At 42.6% G+C, this 16508-nt stretch overlaps 1 protein-coding gene across 6 annotated transcripts in view; it reads right to left on the bottom strand.

Annotated features, from left to right (window-relative positions):
- Positions 1 to 16508, bottom strand: part of LOC127007337 (cell adhesion molecule Dscam2-like) — a 376406-nt gene that overhangs the window by 223289 nt on the left and 136609 nt on the right. For all 6 annotated transcript variants that reach the window (XM_050878193.1, XM_050878163.1, XM_050878182.1 and 3 more), the window contains exon 4: positions 12798 to 12959. In XM_050878193.1, coding sequence (XP_050734150.1) covers positions 12798 to 12959 — 162 coding nt within the window. The remainder of the gene's footprint in view (positions 1 to 12797; positions 12960 to 16508) is intronic.

The following is a 16508-nucleotide window of genomic DNA, read 5'->3' as shown; positions in this document are numbered from 1 at the left end:
TACGGTTCTTGCAATACATATTTCACTTGCACACACACACACACACACACACACACACACACACACACACACACACACACACACACACACACACACACACACACACCGATCTTTCAGTTTTCAAATTAGCCATAAGTAAACTCAACACAAACCTCATATGGGATGTAGAATATTTGTTATATGTAGGCTTATCAGTTGAGAATATATTTCCATTATTAAGATTCGTAACTAGCTTTCACCTTTAGTCTATCTATCAACGCAAACATCTGTGGTATGCTGCATTTTTTTTCTTATACATAGAATCGCCCAAGCTTCTCACCTGTCCAGTTTGTGTCTTCTGTCCGTTCGTCTCCTACTGTTGAGTGTCCCTTGCCGTTCGGTCCTAGCGTGAGATCGTTGTTTCCTCGCCGACCCCTAACTCCTCCGCGCCTATCCTGAACGTGTCTGTCTGAGCGTTTCCCAATAAGCCGTCACCTTCTCCTCCACTCCTCCCTTTCCTCCTACTCTTCCTCGTGCCTCCTTTCCTCCCTCTAACCCTCGTTCTTTCCTTCCTTCCTGCCCAATAGTCCCTCCCTCCTTCCCTCCCGCCCCCTGCCCCTTACCTTCCGCCTTTCCTTCTGCTTTCCCTCGTTCCCCTCCCTCCCGCCTAATTTACTTCCCTCCCTCCCGCTTTCGTGTCTTGTCCCTTTCATTCTCGGCCCAGCACGTCTTATATGATGGAGGAAGACAATTTTGACGATAGATTACTCAATTCACAAGGAGAGAGAGAGAGAGAGAGAGAGATTGATACCACCATAGTCACCTTTCCTTCTTTTGTGTATTTAATTACCACTTCACATTTTTTGTTACGTATCTAAATTGCTTTAATTCCCTCATACTATTTCTCTCTCTCTCTCTCTCTCTCTCTCTCTCTCTCTCTCTCTCTCTCTCTCAAAACAAAAAGGACATATAATGGAATCCAGTGACCCATTTTTAATGTTTCATAAAATTGCTAATCATCTCGAGGTTTCTTTCAACGCCACAATAATGAAGGAAAGAACAACAAATGAAAGACGAAGGAACCAAAAGACATAAGCTATGTAATAAGACATGCTAGGCAGTTAGATAGGCAATTAGGCAGCTTGAAGGTAGGTTGTTCGTAGCCAGACACCCTTTAACGAATAATGGTTTCAAAACAAATAAAAACTAACTTTAATTCAGTGAGACAAAAGAAAGATCAAGAATGACAAGGAAATTAAGAGAATGATCCTGAATTGGCATGCACGGGCGCTATACGGCGCAGGTTTAATGTACGAAACATAAATTAATATCAGGTATATTCGAGCTGCGGCAAGCTTATTATTTTCAATGCAAATGTTAATATTTGTGGCCGTTTACACCCGACGAAAGTTCATTTTGCTCAGTACCCGAATACAATTGGTAGAGCAATACGAGCATGATATTGTTAAGGTATCTTAAATGTCCTTCATGTCGTTTTTTCACAATTTTATTTTGTATATATATATATATATATATATATATATATATATATATATATATATATATATATATATATATATATATATATATATATATATATATATATATATATATATATATATATATATATATATATATATATATATATATATATATATATATAACAGATAAAAAAGCATGCTAACAGGCCAAACCGAAACGCCCCGAGCCCCTTCGGGTACCATTAAGAAGCACTCATAATATAAGCTAGACCTTCTTAGGTTCTGGGCAAGACCACCTCCAAACCCTTTTCGAGTCCCACTTGAAACACTCGTTGTTTGATCATAAAGACCAGACATGGTGTTTTCTGGATGTATCATGGTGGAGTAATAGACATTTTTCTGTGCAATGCTCCTAACAGACTAATAGCTCCAAGAACATGACATCCTTGCCTTGTGCAAACGTAAATGCTGCCCCTATGCAGGCGATTAGACAGTTATATGCATTGCTTGCTCCCTGCCATAAACAAAGAGTAAACCCGCACCGATGAACCGCCCAAGTTAAGAGTATGTGGCACACTTAAGTGAGTCGCTGGTACGTGAGAGCAAGGAAGCCGTAAAAAAGAAATTAAAAGTTTCGAAATAGGAAAATGTTACTGAGGAGGAGTTCGTGTGAGAGAGAAAGAAGGCCTGGGGGCGAGCGGAGGGAAGGAGGGGAAGTGGAGGTGGAAAGAGTTTTAAAAACGTTTCAACAACAAAACTAACCCCGAGAAAAGTTGCTTCATGAATTAGAAGACACACACACGCAGGGACACACACACACACACACACACACACACACACACACACACACACACACACACACACACACACACACACACACACACACACACACACACACACACACACACACACACACACACACACACACACACACACACACACACTCAGTTATTAAAAAAACATCTACTGTTATTCCCAGAACTAAACAAGACGTGAATCAGAAAAACAGCATCACAACACCCAACATTTCAGCCTTAGGCATCCTGGTCTACGTCCGCCCTTGATGAGCTTCTGTGTGATTCCCGGCATTCTCCTCCTAGTCTTCCTCCTCCTCTTCCTTCTCCTCTTCCTTCTCCTCCTCCTTCCCCTCCTCATCCTCCCTGTTGGTAATGACGTCCGGAGAACAAGGGTCCGACACAATTCGTATGCCAAGAACCTGCTTCCCGCCGGGGTCAACTTACATCCTGATGAGGGCGGGAAGAGAGGCTAAGGGAGAGGAGGAAAATAAGAAAGTAGATGAAGATTTGAGAGACGTGAAAGAAAAATGAGAAGAGAATGTTTTGCACGTGAAAGATAACAATTAGAGAGACAAAGAAAACACAGTATTAAGCATAAGGAACTAGAAAATAGAACTGAAAGGAGAAGAGGAAGAGCGCTGGAGAAGTAGGAAGTAAGACACAGAGCCACCATCTAATGTAAGAGAAATAACAGAAGTAATTGAAGCGCAGATGAAAGAGTGGGATGAGAATGCTTCCTTTGCCCTGATTACATCCTTGGTTTGGCTTGGTAATTGTTATCGAGTGGAAGGAAGGAAGGAAGAAAATGAGGAGGAGGAGAAGAAGAGGAAGAGGAAGATGATGAGGAGAAGGAGGAGCAGGAGGAAGAGGAAGACGAAGACGATGATGATGAGGAGGAGGAAGAGGAAGAGGAAGAGGAGGAGGAGGAAGATAACACGGACGAGTAGGAAGAGGAGGAGGAGGAAAGAAAAAAAAAAAGAGAAATGTGGGAAGGGTAGGAGTATGCTTAATTTTAGCCTGGAAGGAAATTTAAGTAACGCAAAAATTGAAAATGAAAATCACATTGGAAAGTTTACCTGTCCTTCCTTACCTTAATATCCACCTTGCTGCCTTTCCTTATTCTTTTTTTTCTTCGTTCAATCTTTCCTTCATTCTCGGCTGACATACTTCCTTACTAATTTATCCCTGCTGGCTCTGAAGTATATATGCATGAATCTTTCTTTTTTCGTTTCGATGTATATCTTTTTTTCTTTTACTTACCATTCTTTTCATCCCTTTCTTCATTTTTCCCATCTTTTCAGTCATTCATATATTTTCCATGCATCCATTCTTTTCACTCTTCACACTTTGCTGCACAAATTGATAACACGCATCTCTCATTTTTTATTCATACATTCATCTGTAGCCTGCCTTTCGTATGTGTTTCCCTCTTCTAAATCCACCATTCAAGCTTTTTTCTCTCACCCCCTTGTTCTGCCAGACTCTTCCTTCCTTCCTTCCCTCCCTCCCTCTCTTCCGCCTACACACACGACAGCCTTCCCCTTCCTACCGGTGGTCCCCTTCTCGTGTTAATCTAGTGTTTCTCCTCGCCCTTCCACCCTCCCTGAAACATTGATTCCTTCAGCAGATCCCCACCTCATGGCTATTCTCCCCCCCATTCTATTTTCACCTGTCCATGCCACCCTTCCCTTCCCTTCCTCCTACACATGTTCCTGTCTTTCTTCGTTTCTCTGCTTCTGTCTTTTCAGTCCCCCCTACCACCTCTCAGCTCGCTATCCCTCTCCACACGTTTCAGCCTTTCAAATTTTCTGATCGATTTATATCTGACCTATTTTTTATGTGCATCTGTTTTTTTTAATCAGTTACGAAGTGTATTTGCCTAGTCAGTCTTTCTGTCCTTAGATTTGACTATTAGCCTCAGCATATGAAGTTTTCTATCTCTCTTTATGTCTGTATATGAGTATTTCTCTCTCTCTCTCTCTCTCTCTCTCTCTCTCTCTCTCTCTCTCTCTCTCTCTCTCTCTCTCTCTCTCTCTCTCTCTCTCTCTCTCTCTCTCTCTCTCTCTCTCTCTCTCTCTCTCTCTCTCTCTCTCTCTCTCTCTCTCTCTCACGAAGTAATAAAGACTCCGTCAGGGTTTCTTCCTCCATTCGGCGAGGACGTCGCGGTGAAAAGTTTCCGGGCAAGTCCAATAACATTTTTGGATACTGAAAGAAACATTTAAAAAGATTTCCAAGGAAGCGTTTCTTTCATCGGCTATTTTTCGGCTGAACAGAGGAAATTATCGGGTCCACTTCACGTTGTGTATTCCTCCTCCTGGCCTGTCTTTTTTTTCTTTTTCTTTCATATTGTAACTTCCTTGTTGGTTAAATCTTGGTGTGTGTGTGTGTGTGTGTGTGTGTGTGTGTGTGTGTGTGTGTGTGTGTGTGTGTGTGTGTGTGTGTGTGATTTTTTTGTGACCGCTTGTGTGCATAGAGCTGTTTCTGCATTTTTTTCCACAACCACCTTCTCCTCCTCCTCCACAATCTCATTTTCATCATCATCATCATCATCATCATCATATTCTTTCTCTTCCTCGTCCTCCTTTTTACACCTCTTCTTCCGTCATTCTCTCATAATCTCTGGTATATTTTCTTAATCAGCTCTGTTTTTTGTTCATTTCCTTTTCTTCGCAAATTTCGTGACCTCATTATTAATTCCTAGTTATTCATTTTCCTTATACATTTTTTTTCATAATCGCCTTCGCATTTCCTTTCTTTTCATTTTCGTAATTGACTTCCCAAATATAAATGATTTTCTTTGTCTTTCATTTCTATTGTTATTTTCTTCGGCTCGTCTATTCCCATAAACTTTTTTTCCTCATCCTCTTCTTGATTCACCTGTCCCTCCACTTCTTCATTCGTTATTGCTCGTTTGTTTCGTATACATTATTTTCGCATTTGTTTTCCCTCCGTTTTTCTTTTATTTACCATTCTTTCTACCGTACATTCTATTTCTGTTTCTCCTCGTCTTCCTTTTCTCATTCCTTTCATCCTCCGCGTTTCTCCCTCTCCCATTTTTTCCAGCTCTCCTCCGTTTCTGCTTCCTCTTCCTGTTTTCTTCCCTCCTCCACTTTCTCCACTTCCTCCTTGCGTTTCTTCTTCCTCTTCCTCTTCTGCTTCCTGCCCATCTTGTTTTCCTCCCTCGTCGTTCTCCTCCTCCTCCTCCTCCTCCTCCTACTTGTCCTCAATATTTCCTTCCTCTCTCTTTTCGCTTAATTATACTCTCTCTCTCTCTCTCTCTCTCTCTCTCTCTCTCTCTCTCTCTCTCTCTCTCTCTCTCTCTCTCTCTCTCTCTCTCTCTCTCTCTCTCTCTCTCTCTCTCTCTCTCTCTCTCTCTCTCTTATCCTCACTCGTATTTTCAAGCCCACGGAATTCTCTCTTTCGAATCATCAAATCGGGTTCATTCAGGCTCGAAGCTAATCCGATCCGACCAGGTCCCTCAATGCCCGTCCTCTGATTGGCCTGTTTCCAGCCTTCACTCCCAGCTGCCGACCAATCCATCTCGAGAAGCAACAAGCGACTTACCTCTCTTCATTGCTTCCTTCCCTTCTCCCTCATCCCTTCTTGTCAGTCCCTTCCTTCATGTTTTCTTTGTATCTCTTCTTTATCTGGCTTCTCAGTGTTATCTTTTACGTCCCTTGCTTTGCTCTTCTTCTCTACTGTCCCTTCTTGTCAGTTTCTTCCCTCATCATTTCCTCTCTCTTGTCTGTTTTACTTTTGTTATTCTTTACTTTTTTCTAGAGGTGTTTTTTTTTTGGTTATTTCTTACCTTCCATTTATTGTTTTTCTTCCCCATCTACCTTCTTATCAGCTCCTTCCTTTATTTATTTTTTCTGTATCTTCCCTATTTTCTTTCTAAGTGTTACTCTTTACTTTCGTTTCATTGTTTCCCTTCTCCATCGTCCTTCTTTCCTTCATCTTTTTTTATCTTTGTCTTCTTATCTTATCTTCCTACTGTTATCCTTTACCTCCCTTTCTTTGCTTCCCTTCTCCATGGTCCTTCTTTCCTTCATCTTTTTTTTATCTATGTCTTCTATGGCTTCCCTTCTCTGTCGTCCTTCTTTTCAGCCCCTTCCTCTATTTTCCCCTCCCTTAGTTCACTTCTATCTCTTCTTCTGTATCTCTCTCCCAACTGTTTTGCTTTACTTTATGCTTTCGTCTCTTGGTAAGTCTCCAGCATCTCTCCCGTCATCCACCCCTCATCTCTCCTTTCTCTTCTATCCTCGGTATCCCATTTTTTCCGCTACTCTTCTCCAATTCCCTCGCCTCCCTTTCCCCTTCTTTTCTTTCCCATCATTTTTCCCCTCTTCTCTCCGGGATTTGCCTTCTCCATCCCCCATCTCCATCACGTCATCCTCTCATCCATTTTTCTCCCATTACTTTTTCCCTCACTTTTTTCCACACCTTTCTTTCCTCTTCTGACTTCACCTCCCCATACCCGCCGTTCTTTATCCCTCCTCATCTATCTCCCTCTCTCTCAATTCCTCCCATAGCCCTTCACTCTTTCCTTTCATTCATTTTTTCCCTCTTTCCCCTCCAGCACTCCCTCCACCATGGCGTTGATATCCAATCCCGCATCTAGTATTCATGGGAACGACGAGTATTTGGATATTTTTTATTTATTTTCTGGTTGGGATGTCAAGAATGGAAATGTGTGTGTGGTGGGGGGAGTGCGTGTTTGGGGGGGTATGAGTGTGTGTGTGGGGAGGGGGGAGGTCGTGTGTGTGCTCGTGTAGGGGGGGTATGAGTGGGTGTGCGTGTGTGGGGGAGGTGACAGTTAATACTTCTTGGACTTAGTTACAATGTTATGGGTCGAATGTTATTGGTTTTCACGCTCATATCCCTGGCCTTTACCAGCGACCGAGGTTTGGAAATGGCGAGATTAAAACCGTCCTGTGCTCGTTTGACAAGTGTGATTGGGGTGCTTAAGGGTTCTGAGAGAGAGAGAGAGAGAGAGAGAGTATACATGACAACTATATATGAAGCCTGCAAAGTAATCAGATACGGAATTTGAACTCTAGGTATATATATTAAATTCTCTCTCTCTCTCTCTCTCTCTCTCTCTCTCTCTCTCTCTCTCTCTCTCTCTCTCTCTCTCTCTCTCTCTCTCTCTCTCTCTCTCTCTCTCGCCTGTTCATTTCTCTATTCAACAAACTAGACTAAAGCGAGCATAAGAAAGTAATAACACAAAGAGAAAGATAATTTATGTGCGGCGGAAGAGGGAATGACGGAACTTCAGCAAAAAATGGTCGCAGTTCGGAAATTAGGCTCAGCTGGGACCTCATTTTTAACCAATAAACTACCCTAATCAGTGTCCTCGGAGCCGTAGACGACACCTATTAGTAAACCAGTCCTGATGTAATATCCTTAATCTTTTTTTTTTTTTGCGCGGTGCTCGCTCATCAATCTGTGTTTATTCTTAATCTCTTCTTATTCTTCAATGGCGATTTAAGATTTTTAGGTTGACGGTGGAATTTTTTTCTCTTCTTGTCGGTGTGTTATTTCTCGATGCTGCAGAAGATACAGTATTTTCTAGTTATAGTCCTGCTGAAGTGTTTGAGTTTCAGGAATCCGCTATTTTATATATCTCTTTTTTCACCTTTCTAGAAGCGAGCGGTAATTAAAAGAAATAACAGGACTAAGAAGGTTAAGACGCTCCTATCGTATGCATCGCTCCGTCGCTCAATGAAGTTCCAGTGTGTACACGGGGCAAACAATGACGAAGGTTTTGTTAGCACAGGCTCTCGAGACACGGCTATGGAGGAGTCAACAGTGTACAGCCTCCGCCTTCTTGAGCTTACTACTCCCTCCCTTCTCCCCAAACCCTCTCTCCTCGTTCCCACACCAAGCTTATAACTTTACGTAATACAAATAACCTAACCAAACCTGAGCTAATCCAATACATCCTTATCCTTCTTTACCTAACCTAACTTCACCTCACCTCACCGTGCACAGGATCCTCTCGCCGCCTTGCTGTGAAACGAATATCGAAGGAATGTAAGAGTGAGGCCGTTTAGGCAGATAAATTACGTTTCCTTAATAATCGCCATTAGATAAATATCCTTAACCAGGTGCATAGCATTATTGGATCGTTGGGACAATAATTACGACACGAAAAACACATTAATACCGCAGAGGATGTTTATGTATATAGTCTAATTAGTCTTGGTGTAAACAAATATTTACGGTTTCTAGATGGTTTAATTTTCACTTAATTCGCAGTAAATACAACAATTAGTAATCTGGGAGAGGGCCGCCTGCACCCTCGGCTTTGTCTGGTTTAAGAGGCGGAGAGTTACTGCCTCGGAGTGTTTTGTATGAATACGTAACAGTTATATTTAATGAGACACTGCTCGCAAATTAAATGGATTTTCTCGCGTTTTGCATATTTTTAAGTGTTGTCTACCTACTTAGATCTTATTGTTTCAGAACGCTTTCATCACTGCCAAGAGAAAAGTATATGAGGATCAAAGGACACTGACCAAGGGAGTGAACATTGCTCTAAAATGTACCTAAGTATTACATAAGAAAAAAAATGGACGCTTAAGTCTTGCTGGCGGTGACTCCGGCTGAGTAGGAATTAAACTCAAGAACACTCAAGTAAGAGGTGCACTCCCGGACACTCAAGTTCTGCTAACAGTATTAATTGTCCTTGGAAGAATGGTACGAGAGGACACTCTAGCCAGCCTCAGATCACTGTCACCGCGTCTGGCCGGCTTCAGGTAGGTGACGTCCCTTGTACTGCTTGTCCTTGCAGCGTTAACATCATTCCCTCCGGCTGAGAGCTTCTTTTATTAGCCATGTATTCTGAGCCTCAGCCGTAATGTCATTGTCTTCTACTCCTATGTAATGAACTAAGTTTTCTTGTCCTAGTAATAAGGTTTATATAGAGCACCGAGAAAGTAGCAATAAGGAAACACAGTGAAACCTGTTGATTTGTCCGGTTCTGCTTGGGTCTTTCAGGATGAGAAAAGAAAACAGTATAAGAAGTGATGCACATAAGACATCCCGAAATTTAATTGTTCGATTTTTTTTTTTAGAATTGAAAGGTGTCCAAAAATGTACCCGCATTTAGAAAAGGGCAAGACACACAAGCCGCCTGGACTTACAGGAGCTGCCTTGTAGAGGGCAACCGACCTTTTGCAGACTCCTCAAGTTCTTATGTTTTTATTTTCTATTCTTTCGTGTGCAAGAATCCACGGTCTCTTCACGCCGTCTTTACCGCAACTGCAACACTAGTTACACACACACACACACACACACACACACACACACACATGCATACACACACACACACACACACACACACACACACACACATGCATATACACACACACACTTAAGAAGCCGTGTGAAGACAGATTAGGTGCACACGTGTCCCCGCCCTCTCGACACACGGAACACCTGCTGCCGGCTACTGCACGTTATACACGGGGCTACACACGGCGCGCCGCCCAACACCCGCTTCCTTTATGTCTTCTGCGCCACGCTTATTAATGAACCGCTTCCGCCGCCCGCCCCTCGCCGTGGTGACAGAGTTGGAGTCATGTTTATGGGAGTGTTTATTGTGGCCACGCGGTGCTGCGACCCGTCACGTTGTTGTGGATTTCTATCCAATTGAAGTTTGAAAAAAAAAATTACAGCTACTACAACTGTTTTCTTTTCTTTTACTGTTACTGTCATCGCTTTTGTTACTAATGCTACTACTACTACTACTACTACTACTACTGCTGCTGCTGCTGCAGCTACTACTACTTCTACTTCTATTACTACCACTATCAAACTAGATAGGACATTATTATAATAGTGGAATTATTTTTAGTAGTAATGTCATTATTATTATAGTAGTTGATATAAATAAAAATTGTGGACGAAGTGGTAGTAGCAGTAGTAGTAGTAGTAGTAGTAGTAGTAGTAGTAGTAGTAATAGTAGTATTAATAGCAATAGTAGTAGTAGTAGTAGTAGCAGCAATAGTAGTATTTGCATCCTTTGTAGCAGTAGCAGAACCAGCAGCAACAGTGATTCTTAAAGGACTTTAAATCAACATTATTTATTTGTACGCCCAGGACCCCGCGCCAGTGTTGCATTTTTCCTTCCCTCCCTCCGCCTCGCCCCCTCGGCCACTTTCCGCCTCTTTTTCATACGTAATCGCTGCTCGGCTGTCCATTTCCCTATATAATGGCCGCCGTAACTCTAACCCAAGGCTGGATTTCGCACTATTGAAGCGAAGTAATTCTCTGAGCAGCGAAAATTGTTACAGCTAATTTTCTGCCTCTCTGTTTATGGCCTGCCAGCCAGCACGAGATTGAAAAAAATGTGCATGCCCACCCCTCCCCACACACACATACATAAACACGCGCTTACACGAGCGCGGGCGCACACACACACACACACACACACACACACACACACACACACACACACACACACACACACATGCAGAAACATGTGAAAAAACGTGACGACAGGGAAGTAATTAAAATAGAACGTTTTGAAGGAAGGCAGTTCATCTGATGGAATGAAATAACAAAGTATATGGGACGTTTAACCTAACTTGGAAAACAGATGACCAAAACAAATTGAACAGAGAGATGCTTACTTTATCATGATGATGATGATGATGATGATATTTCATTGTATATTTATGTTTGTGTATTGTGTGTATGTGTGTGTGTGTGTGTGTGTGTGTGTGTGTGTGTGTGTTACTGCTTCAAATTTTCATGTATGCATGTCCTATGTAAAAACCGATGCATACATTTACTGACATGACCCAACACCACCGTCATGTTTGACAAGGCATGTACGCACACATCTCTCTCTCTCTCTCTCTCTCTCTCTCTCTCTCTCTCTCTCTCTCTCTCTCTCTCTCTCTCTCTCTCTCTCTCTCTCTCTCTCTCTCTCTCTCTCTCTCTCTCTCTCTCTCTCTCTCTCTCTCTCTCTCTCTCTCTCTCTCTCTCTCTCTCTCTCTCTCTCTCTCTCTCTCTCTCTCTCTCTCTCTCTCTCTCTCTCACACACACACACACACACACACACACACACACACACACACACACACACACACGTCTCCACTCCTCTCTCCCTCCCTGTTCAAAGTTACTTGACGCAAAACGTAATTAAGATTCAATTTGTTGAGTAAATATCGAAGAGAATCTTGCAGTCCACGCTATCAGGTGTGTCTGAGAGGAGCCGGAGAGCAGTTTGGGGGCTGGTATTTTCATTTATGGTTGAATATTGGCGGCATCTTTATACGTGTGAGGTAGTTTGTTGGGTTGCGAATCCGCGCGTAAACATTCACAACTAAATTAGATGCTTTTAATTTATTTCATAGTTTATTTTTTGGACTAGTTTTGTTTTTATTATGTATGCATCCGTGTAAATATTTCTCCGTTTTTGTTCATCTTCTCATCATTTCATAGTTTGTGTTTAGGCCAGCCAGCACTGCCTCCGTGTAAATATTTCTTCGTTTTTGTTCTTCCTTTTATACCTCCGCTCATGTTCCGTCCCACGTGTGTGTCTTCCCGTCCGTCCGGTTCTCGCCTCAAAAGTAACAAGCAACATAACTCTCCTCTCCTCCCCTTCACACTTTTATTTACCTTCGTGCTTCCTGACACTACTCGTTTATCCCCTCCACTTCAAGAATACTCTATGCCCGTCTCTCTCTTCTCTCTCTCTCTCTCTCTCTCTCTCTCTCTCTCTCTCTCTCTCTCTCTCTCTCTCTCTCTCTCTCTCTCTCTCTCTCTCTCTCTCTCTCTCTCTCTCTCTCTCTCTCTCTCTCTCTCTCTCTCTCTCTCTCTCTCTCTCTCTCTCTCTCTCTATTTCTCTTCCCCTTTCCTTCTCTCTGAGCAAACACTACCATGTACCCACACCCATCACGCCATTCCCTCCCCGCCCCGTGGTGATGCATGGGCGGCTATTATATCTCCGGTTCTTCTACACATCCACCGTTAAAAGACCAGCGAACATGGAAACGCGTACGAGGAAACCGCAGCGAGAGAAGAGGAAAAAGGGAAAAGGATGGGGGCGAGTGTTGGATGAAGCGGTGTGCTGTTGGTTGTGCGTATGTGTGTGTGTGTGTGTGTGTGTGTGTGTGTGTGTTGGTTTATTGACATCAATGGTAGAAATAGAAGGACAAGGAGAGAAGGATTATTTCTCGTTCTTATGAAGTGATGAAGGTGCAAGAAGAGAATGCAATCAGGGAGAGGACTAAAATACCCTTTCACTCTTCCTCTGACGATAGCTTCCCCTGTGCAATGAAAATGATAGCCACGCCAGTGTTGTGTCCGTGTTGGAGGCCGCGCTGGTGAAAAAATATTGACAAGACAACTGCAGCTTCAGCGGCCGGCCTTACTCCCTCAAGAGAACTTTGCTACCCCCACACGCGCCCGGTCGTGGATTTTTTGTTTTTGTTTTTTTGTGTGTGGTTATTTACCCGTCGTCACTTGCTGGAATGGTACTGGGACAGCTGGATAAGTGGTCAGGGTAGATAGGATGTGTACTTACCGCCGTGCAGGGACGGGTAGATGTGGTGGACGTGGTCCCTCACCCAGGCTGTCACGGTCACCAGGTCACGGACGAAGGGCGGCACGACACAGCGCAGCACGGCCGTGTTACCTCGAATCACGTACTCGTCATACACGCGGACCTCGAACTCCTGCACCACCACTGTTGAGAGAAGGAAAAAATAGTGTTAATACGTTGGTTAGATTATTATGATGCGTCCTATTGTTGTTTCATAGACCCTTGGAGAAAGCACTCCTCATTCACGCAGACATCAGGTCTCTGCGCCACCAATGCTGGGCGAGAAGGGTAAAAATAAGTTAGAAAGAAGTCATGACCATTCAAAGGCATCATTCTGCTAACGTATGAAAAGTGTTCTTTTTCTTTTCGGATCTTGCAGATGATGATAAAAAGTTACATTAATGACAATAATTTTACATTCGCAATCATAACAAATCCAAGATGACTATGCGTCTACAATGATAAATGCACTAATAATTGGAGAAAAAAAGCTTTACACTCGAGCGGCATACATAATTACGTGAAAAATACAAACTTCTCGAGTGTGAAAGTGTGCAAACAACCTAAAGTAGAGAATATAATTGATTCTAAACACAACAGTGATAGTAAGTGTTACATCACGCGCTGAAACAAAAAGAAGCACCACTGTGTTAACTAGGAAAAAAAATGTCCGAAGAAAACAGGTCAGAGATATCAGGTTGAGAAACAAAAAAAAACTACATGAAGACAGACGAAAGGTAATAGAGAAAAAAAGACAAAAGAACGGGATAATTATCGAAGCACAAGAAATCTACATGGTAACGACTCTTTGTCCTCGCCCCGCTAAAGATGTTAAAATGAAAAGCAAACCTAATTAGTGTGGTGCGCCGCGGTGATCCATCTTCCCGTGGGGCAATAACCGCGTCCCTGGCGTGAGCTATTATTATAACCTCGGACTAATGAAGGACTGCGGCAATTAGCGTGCAGCGGAGGGTCGTTAGCGCTCACCCTTTCTCCTCCTCTTCGATTGGCCGCTCGAGAATTATTACCGAGGGCCCCAAGACGTCAGCCAAGTGCTCGTTCCCAGGGACAGGCGTGCTCGACTTCTTTTGTTTTCTTAAGTCTCCTTTTTTCCTTTATTAGTTCTCTTTTTTGTTTTTTTTCGCTATATTCTTTTTTTCGATTTTTTTCTTTACTAATTTTTTACTGTTTTATGTTTATTGTTTTTTCCCTTATTATTATTTTTTTTTTTTGCGTTTTTTCGTTATATTCCTTTTTTTTCGATTTTTTCCTCTACTATTTTTTTTTTCACCATTTTATGTTTATCGTGTTAAAAGTATATCGCTTTCTGTTGTCTTATTTCTTTGTAAGTTATCTCGTTTATATTTTTTTCCTGGTTTTATTCATCTCATTTTTTTCATATTGTTTTCTTTCTTTTACTTCAGGCGAACAATAATAACAAAGACCTTGATAAAAATAACAACGATGATAATAATAATAATAATAATAAAGATAGTAATAATAATAATAATAATAATAATAATAATAATAATAATAATAATAATAATAATAATAATAAGACGAAAAGCAAAGTAGAAATATTAAAAAAAGGAACAGAAACGAGAGAAAAAAAAACATTATTACCGTGATTACGAACAACAGCAACATGAACAACAAAAACATCATCATCTTGGATCCCCCCTCCTCCCCCCCCTCCCTCCCTCCGCTGCCACAAGTAGAAAACAGTGAACCTTTCTGTGGGTCACGTCCTCTCCCTCCCTCCACGCCTCTCCCTCCGTGACTTATCTCTTCCGCCCCTCAGTCCCTCCTCCTCTAACTTCCTCCACCTTCTCTCCCTCCCTCCTCTTCTTTGCCCCTTTCTTCCTCCCTTTACCTCCTTGACCTTCATTTTCCCCACGCCTTTTATTATTCTCTCTCTCTCTCTCTCTCTCTCTCTCTCTCTCTCTCTCTCTCTCTCTCTCTCTCTCTCTCTCTCTCTCTCTCTCTCTCTCTCTCTCTCTCTCTCTCTCTCTCTCTCTCTCTCTCTCTCTCTCTCTCTCTCTCTCTCTCTCTCTCTCTCTCTCTCTCTCTCTCTCTCTCTCTCTTTCACGACTCGTTACTTCAATTAATATTCATGACGTTCTTTCCTCGTTTCCTTTTCCCTCTGCCAATGTTCCTCCCTTCCCGTTCTGGCCCGTCTCGTTCCGTTCCTTCGTTCCCCTTAGTGTTTCAGGCTCTATCCATGACGTCCGTTCTCCCCTCCACCCGTTCCTTTGTTAGTCACGTTCTTTGCTCTGTTACCTGTGTACTTTTCGATCCGTTCCTCACAGTTTGACTACAAGTGCTCTATATCACAAGAGCTCTACGTCGGCTCTCTTGCCATGTGTCTCCGGGAACATCGTTAACTATCCCGAGTTCAAGAGTGGATGCGGAAAGAGTTAGCGAAAAGAAGGATTAGTACGGATAAAGACTGAGGACGATAACGGAAGAGAATGAAAAGGGGGCATAGCAAGGACGGATAAGGCCATAGGTTGCCATTGGGAGGCCATCAGAAGTATGGGAAATAAAAGAAGGCGGAAAAGAAACAAAAATGAAGAACCGGAGGAAGAATAGAGAAGAACGTCGGAAAGGAGATGTATGGAGGTGGTGGTGGAGACCAATGGCAGATAATGATTCAACAGGAAAAGGGATGAATATAAAGATTACGAGGAAAAGAAGACATAGGGAAAAGAATGAAATGAGAGAGAACAGGGAAAGGGATGCTAAGATAAGACAAAGAGAGAGGAAGGACTCGGGAGATAAAATGAGAAAAAGACGCAGAGAAAAACGACAAAAAAACGAGGAGAATAAGAATAAAATATGAGGACTGATGGTTGGTAACTGTCCCGTCTCCCACTAGAGCGTTAAAAATTCACCTCCTCCAATACAAAGAGAAGTAAACTAAAACTTCTTCAAGAATACGATACCAGAGGGAACGGAGGCGTCTCGCAGCTCCTAAGTGGATGGAGAGCAAACTTCGAGGCTCCGTGTTAAATAATGTGCGGCGGCTCGTGGACAAAGAACCGCCTGCTCCTGTTGACCTGTGAAATGGTAATGGGATCGGTAAAAGGTTGTCTGGCCTCGCGGGAGAAGGAAGGAGGATTTGGGTCGGTGGGGCGGGGGCGTAGGCAGGAAGATTAAGAGGAGGAGGAGGAGGAGGAAGGGTAAGAAGAGGAGGAGGAAGGGTAAGGAGGAGGAGGAGGAGAGAGGTGTTTCCCAAATGATGAAGCGCCTCATACTCTTCGAGATTAAGAAACTTTGTGAAGAGTGACCTGCCTTTTCCTGCGTCTTCTTTTCCTCTTTCGACTCCTCTCGCTTCCTCCGCTTTCCCGAACGATCCTTAAGCGATTCTCTGGGTCAGGAAGATAGGAGACAAACATTCCTTCTTTATCTTTGGTTTCTCACACACTCTCTTCTCATCTCTTCACCCATTTGCTTTTTCATCCTCTCTTCCTCTGTCTTTCTATCCATCACCTCATCTCTCTATGTGTATCTATCTATCTATCTGTTCTGCATTTAGAGGAAAAGAAGATATGGCGAGATGGGATGTAAGAAAGTTAAAGATAGATAGTTTGTCGTTCTTCATAATGTTATTGATACGTAATTATACATAGAGTTTGCTTGGGAAAGATTTCAGGTTCATTACTCTGCTTATTTTACCATTCCTAAACATCA

This window comes from Eriocheir sinensis, chromosome 3, assembly GCF_024679095.1.
Source record: "Eriocheir sinensis breed Jianghai 21 chromosome 3, ASM2467909v1, whole genome shotgun sequence".
Lineage (NCBI taxonomy): Eukaryota > Metazoa > Arthropoda > Malacostraca > Decapoda > Varunidae > Eriocheir > Eriocheir sinensis.
Note: the sequence above shows the minus strand (reverse complement) of the source record. Positions and strands in the feature narration are given on the sequence as shown.